Source organism: Mesitornis unicolor, unplaced genomic scaffold, assembly GCF_000695765.1.
Source record: "Mesitornis unicolor isolate BGI_N332 unplaced genomic scaffold, ASM69576v1 scaffold1790, whole genome shotgun sequence".
In the NCBI taxonomy this organism is placed as follows: Eukaryota; Metazoa; Chordata; class Aves; order Mesitornithiformes; family Mesitornithidae; genus Mesitornis; species Mesitornis unicolor.
Genome location: NW_010158756.1, coordinates 49,008 through 57,343, shown reverse-complemented (window position 1 = coordinate 57,343; position 8,336 = coordinate 49,008). Strand labels below are relative to the sequence as shown.

The 8,336-nt window shown below is 40.6% G+C and overlaps 1 protein-coding gene across 1 annotated transcript in view; it reads right to left on the bottom strand.

Annotated features, from left to right (window-relative positions):
• Positions 1-909: 909 nt before the first annotated feature.
• The window catches only part of PRTG (protogenin), a gene marked incomplete at its 5' end in the record, with an annotated part of 49,427 nt that continues 42,000 nt past the window's right edge, over positions 910-8,336 (bottom strand). Inside the window, 5 exons of the mRNA XM_010184396.1 lie at positions 910-2,802; positions 3,908-4,012; positions 4,969-5,134; positions 6,051-6,171; positions 7,261-7,443. Of these exons, the coding sequence (XP_010182698.1) occupies positions 2,413-2,802; positions 3,908-4,012; positions 4,969-5,134; positions 6,051-6,171; positions 7,261-7,443 (965 nt within the window). The remainder of the gene's footprint in view (positions 2,803-3,907; positions 4,013-4,968; positions 5,135-6,050; positions 6,172-7,260; positions 7,444-8,336) is intronic.

Below are 8,336 nucleotides of genomic sequence, written 5' to 3'. Positions count from 1 at the left end.
TCTAGTTTTGATTAATTCACACTTTACCTAACTAGATACAGTACTCTGCTGTACACTAAACATTCTTCCTGACGAGACCAAAAATAAATCTTTGGTGAAAAGGTTTTCTTTTTTCTTCAGCAAGTAGATAAAAAACTGTTCAAAAATATTTTTTTTTAATACTGTATTGCTGACCAACTACATGCTGGAGAAAAAAAATTACACTTGGAAGTCTTTGGAGATATTTGCTGGTATTATTAGAACTTTCTTTACAGGCTCTTGTAACAACAAGGTAGTTAAAATTGTAGAAGCATACAACTCATCTATGCAGTCAACTACTACAATCAAGAAGCCCTATTGTTTTTTGTGAGTAACTGCTTACACAATAAAATGTATTCAGCTCTTCAGACCTATAGCTTTTAACTAGTTCCGTTATTTTTTGATAGTATGCGGCTTCCTTCTCTTCTGCAATGAAGTCTTTGGTATTATTTTTAAAGCACTTGAATCAAGGTGAATGTGTGCTGTCTGGTTCAGAACTAGCAGACAGTTACAAGGTAAAGAACTACATCAACAAGAGGCCAATTCATCAGCGCAAAACAGACACAACAGTAGGGCTTATTGACAACTTCTGACCACCTTTTGATACGTGAGGAACAATAAAAAGTCAGCCTGGCCTACCTGAAGGGTGACGTCTTGGCCCCAGTAAAGTCAATGGGAGTTCTGACAGACTTAAATAGAGCCAGGAGTTCGTGTGGTTGCCTTCTCACAACTTTACATTTTAAACATTTTATTAAAGTAAAACATATGCCTTTTTTTTTTCCTTTCTTTTTTTTTAAAGTAAAACAAGGAAAGAGGAGGAGTGGAGAAGAGGACTGGATAAAGATACAGGCAAGTTTATAACATCGCATGATTCCAACCTCCTCCCTCTCTCTCCCTCTCTCCTATGAAAAAACAAAACACGATACCCTGTCAGTTTGCTCCACGTTTCCGTGAGGCAGCTCAAAAGTAACAAACTGTTCCCTGAGTACAGGAAAAAACAACAACAAAAAAACCCCAAAAAACACTAGAATAACTTTTAAAGGAGGTAGTATAAAACAGGAATTGCATGGTTTCAAGGCAGTAGCAGTACTCGCCTCTTTCAACAGACTCTTCAACTAAAGCTCTGGCTTTTTTATTTCTCACAGTAGCCTAATCAGAGTTTTAGATTGGCATGTGGGTAAAGTCACTTCCCTGAGCTAAAATTCCTGGCTAACAGCACACTAGGCAAAGGCAAGCAGCAGGGCTGCATCCTAACAGCAGCTCTGAGACTTACTACGATGCTAGCAGTGCTTATCAGCGCTCAAAGCTGGGTAAAAAAGAACGATAAATTCATGATACAGTTTACCTAAAACATCGAAGAAGCATTTAAGGCATCTTTCTGTACTCCAAAGCGACTCTATGAATACTAAAAAGGCATAAGGCAAATCAGTAATTTCATAAGACATAATGCAAGGCACCATTGCTAGGAGTACTGTGATACTGAAATACTCATCATTATCTATTCCATGACTCTTGGGCAGAGCCAAACTATTTGGAAATGCTGAATACTTCTTCATTTTGCCATGCTTTTTAGCATTAACTGTCAATAAAAGGGCGACATTTGTCACTGTGGGGAACCCAACTTGTCCCAGAGCCCTAAGGATATAGCATACATCCTGTCAGCAGTTGCTGGCACAGATTTCTGGGGGAAAGGCACTGTCCTAGGCTTACTGGGATTATGAGAAATCAAGAGGTAGAAAAGATTTCATGTGGCTGTATACATGGAAGCACCAACTCCAGTTTCCCCAGTTTTTAACATCCTATATGTCAACCACATTACACCATTACATTTTATACTCTGAGGTTTTCTTTTTTTAAAGACAGAGCTTCAGCTAAACAATCTTGTTCACTTACCTATACAACTCCCTGATCATCGAGCGCACACTTGCGCGCGCGCACACACACACACACATATTCTACACACAACTGAAAACAACAACAACAAAAAGAAACCCAAAATAAAACAACACTACTAGGAAGTATCATCAGTTCCATAGCTGAGACCAACTAGAACACCAATGAGGTAAAGCATTCGTCATTCAGAGTTCACCTCTCGGCAAACTGAGGTAGATAGTCAGCAGAAGGGCCAACAGCCTTCCCTTTGCTCCAGTGACATATTTTTCACTTTAGTCCAAAATCTTCCCTGTCCTTTCACATTTGTTGACCACTGAACATTCAAAATATGTGAGTTTAAAACAAAAAAAACAAAACAAAAAAAGAAGAAAAAAAACATTCAACAGAACTGTGGGATCACCTGCTAGGTTAGTCAGGCTTTCCACAATAAAACTTTGGCTCCCTGTTCATTGTCCTTCGAACAGACACACTGCAAGAATGTCTGGCATGGCCCTAAGGATGTCAGTTTTGCACCACGGAGTGTATCTGAAGAGGTGAGGTAGGAGTCTGGTCAGTAGCCAACGGCAGAGGAGACTCTGTGCAGTTACTCACGGCAGGGCTCATCACGTTCGTACCCAACTCACTGCTTACAAAAGGACTGGTAGTGGGAGGGGTGGCACTTGTCACAGAGGAGAGGTGTATCTCATCGTTGGACTCGTGAGAAAATCTTCCAGAGTCACCAGTCTCATGGCTTCCTTCGCTGTTGGCCGAATGCTCCGTATCAGCAACAATGCTGAACGGCACCTGGAAATTAGACTGCTGGCCAGGAGAGCTGGGGGAGTCGTCCTCACTGATCAGCACAGTGGTGCCTGGCTGATACAGGCACACTGCCTGGACAAATCTTCTCTGAGGCTACATAAAAAGCAGAGAGAAAAAGGTTGTTCAGCCTCTGAAAAGCTGAGTCATAATTTGAATTTCTACTGCATTTCCTATCTCCTATCCCACCAGAGTGCCTCTAACAGCATTGGCTCGGCACAATCTGGGCTTTCCTACAGAACGTTCAAAAGAATCAATCTCAAGTCTTGCTCATACTTTTCCATAATAGATGAAATAATCCCTTCTAGCTAAGCATGGCTAATTAAGAATGATTTCACTGGAGAGATATGAATGGTATTTTTAAAACACACTTGGTAGAGCTCTCTCCCATCCCTTCATGCATACACTTTAAGAATTACTCCTTGGGTGGCAGCAAACATTTTTCTTGTAGAGACATCATAAATATGCAGCTGCTTCTGGAAATATTTTGGATTATGAATTTACAACATGGATATCAAGACTTCCTATTCCTTCAGCATACAAGAGCACAATACAAGTTACAACTCAATAAACATTACTTTAATGCCCTAGAGGTGTGAATTCACATAGTAACGTTTGGGATTTGGTTTAAGACTTCACTTTTAAACTGTTTTTTTTCTCATCCAAAGAACAAATGCGTCCAGAGCAACAATTTGGAAGTCAGACAGTTCTACTCAGATTCTCAATTTCTGCAGTACTTTGTAAATCATTTAAGTTCTCTCTTTTGGTTTCCCTTCAGCAAACCAAGTTCTAGCTGTCAGAGCAGGAGGGGATTCTTTACATTGTTCTATTATTTGTATTTATAAATACATATTTAATTTATATTTACACAGAGTCTTTGCAGATGTAGTACTGTAGATGCTATCCACAGACCCAGTACACAGAAATCCTTTTGTCCACAGATAAAGATAACTGGCAAGAAAGCAATCAGTTAACTGTGAAAAGCGACAGTATCTGACAACTTGGGACAGAAAATGTAGAAAGTCTTCCTAAGACTTTACTACAAGGTAGGACACCATCAACCTTAACACAACTGAAACTATCCAATCAAATCTTAGACCACTAATTATGCTTTTCCATAAGTAGAAAAATATGTATCTTCCTTTGCAAACGCAGGGTATTACAGTAAAGACTGCACATCTCTGCCCATTAGACCAATTACCTCCTCAGTCTTCACCTTCTTGGTGTCTTGGAAGAACAGCCACCTTTTCTTGCAGTTAGCCTTTGTGACAGGCCCATAGCTGTTAATAATCAGATCAGATCCACCCTGCAATAAAGGGAGACACACAAACATTTATTTTAACAAACTAAATTTATAAGATATTTGAAAATATTTTTCTCTTCCTACCTATTGGCTGCATACTGAAAAGCAAGACACAGGAACTCTTAGTGCTCAGTCATGTTTTTGTGGTCTGGTATTCATCTACTGCTTGAGACAAGTCAAGACCAGATCCACTAAATCTGGCAAGCCCACAGGCCAGACCCAACAGCAATAATACTGCAAACACACTGCAAAGTATTCCAGCCACTGCTCTTGCTCTGTAACTCGATGAATGTGACCATTCACAGACGTAGTGTCTGTGCCCATACTGGGGTCCATCTCCCAGCTCTTGCGTATGTCCTCGGGGAACAGCTCCATTCAGGTTCGTAGTGTGTAGAACAAGCCTTAAATCAGTATTATCTGCACGTAAAAGTAAGGTCAGTGTGGTTTTGTCAACTGGACTGTAAGATTCTACACATCCACTGATACATCCTGTCATCTAGATTAATTTATACTTTGACCAAATGTGAGTTTCTAAAATGTAACATTGTCTTACCAGGAAATATAGAGAAAAATAGTATTTTCTTTAATACCCGCTTAGTGTCGTACCTGACTAGCTCATGTGCAGGCACTTACTGACTCTCTCACGTATCTCCTTGGACTAGCAGATGCCACCTAGCAGCCCTAAGTTTATGGAGCTTGTGATGCTGTGCCAGAACCAAACTCTGCAATTTGCAGAGTACAGTGTAAGACTAGGTTACTGAACCAGATCGCTAGCTGAACTTTAAGATAAGTCTTGAAAATCTGACCCTGGATTGCCAAACTTGTCCTTGCCCCATTAAAAAAAACACCTCCTGTGGATTTGTAGTGTACGTATTTTACTTTTGATAAGGACACTGGTGTTACAGCAACGAATTCTAAAGAAAGATTTCTGTTTTGGGAGTGAGTAAAGCTCACAGTACCTTAGTGTCGATGAAGCTGCTTCCCACTATCATTGGCAATAAGGATTCTTCATTCTCTGCAATTCCTTCGATGCTCTTCTCCACCTCATTAGCACTGGCTAATGAGATGCTGGTATGTGACAGCTGGTCAGCGCTTTGCTGCACGGGTTTAGGAGCAGATGTTTTCCTACACAATGTTAAGTAGGAATAAAAGTGACCCACAGAAAGAAAATACAAAAAATCCAGGACAAACTTCAAACCTATTCTTAATCAAGTAATATTGGTATATTCTTGGCATTTACATTTTGTTATATGATACTCCTAACTCTCATGGAATGTAAATGTTACTGCTTGTGATAAAAATAATATTTGCTTCCAGGTAATCACACACAGTAGGCTACAAGCTTATGTGCAGACAGGAATTGTCACGATTAGTAATATTACTTGGAGGAAATAACCACTAATGATATTAAGACCTTTCTACCATACTACACAGAGACTGTCTCCCAATCCATATTTTTTCCTGCATGTATGCTAAAAAGTCCTTGTTACTAAAATACACCTTCAGACAGTTTTTGAATTAGTCATTTAAATTAACTTATACTTGTTCTGATCCCAAATTTATGGGCAGAGTCACTAGACCAGCTGATGCCCCATAGCAGCTGATGCCAAGACAGACAGATGGTGGCCTGCACTACTGCAAAGAAACTGCATCATGGAACTGCTTTATGTCAGAGTTTCTCTTGTCCAGCAACACCAGAGGGTTAAAGCCTTGCAAACCAGGTCTGGGCAGACTGGAGGGCTAAACAGAAGGGGCAGATGATGTAAAGCAGCATGCTTATCTGACTCAGTGGGGATTTTTTGGTTTGAAAACATGCCTCATACTTAGTCGTCAAAGCACCATTTACTCACTCTGTAGGTTCTTCCTTCTTTACACTGGAGAAGGGGCTCAGGTAGAGTAGGAAGAGCCAACAAAGTGCTTTGCTGTCACTGCTGGTTGCAATAGGTGAAAAGACGAATACTTAAGAGAACTTGGAGAAGAAGGCATGTCCCAGGAATCAGTGCACTGAGAAAGAGCTCAGTCTTCAAGAACAAAAACATACCTGGCTTTACTGCGATAAATTAAGATCAGGATGCAGATAAGGATGCAGGTCAAGGCTATGCAAACCCCGACAACAATGCCAGTCATTGATTTCTGGTCCAGATGGTAATAGTCAGAATAAGCTATAGCAAAAAAGAACATAGGAAGCCTCAGTAAATAAGAAGAGTTACCCCCTGCTCCCTAACAGGAAATTAATAGGGTTACAGTCACAACCACAGAGACAAATGCTTGCTTTTCATGAGATTTCCAGACCTTCTCTGTCATGCACTTGGGCACTTTTGAAAATAAAACTCGTAGACCAAACAGAGGAGTGTATGCACCTGGTGTGGGAGGGCAAGAAGGGACTGCCCCACACCACAGCCTCCTCGGTGACCTACACCATGGAGCAGAGGAGCTCTCTCCAACCCATTCCCTACAGGGTGTTACTAGACAGCAAAGGAAAAAGGCTTGGAGAATTCCAGCCACTGTCGCCTAGGAGGCTTCACTTTGGTTTATGCTTTGACATCATATGTCTATTAGCCTAATCCTGAAGGCTTGACTCTATTTGAGTATTCAAGTCTAAAATATAACTGAGTACCAGGAAAGGAGAAAACATGAGCAAGAAAAATCCCTGTGCTTCCATCACAATTCAGTATGTAGCAACAAAGACAACGTGTTCTTCCATTCTTATACTGAGAAACCACTGGTGTTACTTTATTTCCACAAGGTAACACATAGTTTTTCCCACAGAGCTGCAGGTGGGGCTGACTTCCTTGGTGAAAATATATGCACATCGCTGAATGTCTGATTTGGGTTGCTGGAATACCAGAAACCAGCAAATTTCAGTAGATTTATTTGAGATGCCATTTCATCTCTGCTGAGCTGCCTGGTTCTAACTGACCCAGTGCTACTGGTATCTCAAGTCAAATAAAGGACTTAAAGGAAGTGCCTTACAAGAGTGGCTGCAAAGTTGATATTGATGTAAAACCCAGAAGTTACGTATTCTCATTTCAAAGGCAAACTTCCAGCTTCTGAGCAAAATAATTAAACCAGCTCTGAGTTGAACTGAGAGAAAAATTGCAAAATGGTTTCATTTAGAAGAAAGTGCTACGCTGTTAGGAGTGCCTCACATAACCAGAATGGTTTATCCAGAAAGTGGTTACAAGCTAAAGCAAACAGGGATCATTTTCCCTGGCGCTTGTGACAGCAGTAACCAAAACATTGCTACTGACCTGTGGAATCTCCCGAATCCAAGCGCTTAGGTCTCTGATTCGACTCTGATGTTTCCTTTGGCAGGACAGCAAGTTCCACTGCGTTTGAGAAGGGTCCTTCTCCCACTTCATTAGAGGCTGCTATTTTGACCAAGTAGACGTTTCCTGCTACAAGGTTTTCCAGCAAAGCCATAGTCATTGCTCCTATGAAAAGATTTGATAAACAGTTCCAGTTAGACAGAATCTGTGGGAACAGACTGAGATTTAGACATTGGGACCTACACTTTCTTTCCAATACCACCTCCAAATTTTTTTGAGGACTGTGATTACTTCCATCCATTCTAGCCTGCATATACAGGGCACAGAATGAACACTGGGGTTGTACCCTTCTGTCCTTTCTCTCCATACTGCTTCAAACACAGCACGCTGCGAAGTGCCAGTATAGTTCAAAAACCAAGAGTCAAGTATAGGCTACAATAATAATCCTAAATATTAATCCTAAATCTAGCGCTAGCTGCATTTCAGTGTGACAGCATTCATGTTGTGATCACATCTGTGAGGAGATGCTCCAAGCATTAACTGGACTTTCAGGCAGAGAAAGCAGAATGTCAGACCTCTCTCATGTATCTCCTATCTGTGTACTTCTCCTAGATCCACTGTACCATGAATGTGAATTAAAATTGTCACAACAAAATAATTCTGGTTCAGTTCATCAAATTTTGGGTTTACTTGGTAAAATGAACAGGACAGATTTGGAACAGTACATTATACCACGCTTTTAAAATAAAATTAAACCCTATTTAGACATGCGTAGGCTTCCTTATTACTGTGCATCTAAGCTGTGCCACTAAAAATATTACTGAAAATGTCTCCCTCGCATGCTAAGGATTCATTTCCTAAAGTCCCTGAAGGCAGGAAAAACAGATTAAGAACATAAATAGGATTCACTTGCATTGTCCTTAATCAGGCAAAACGCCTATCAAAGTCAATGAGAGCTTTGCTCGTCCAGGGACTGCAGACTGCTGCTTAAAATTCCAATTCCTTTCTAAAATGCCCGTGTTTCTTCCTACCATACAAATACATTGCTTTTCTTTCCC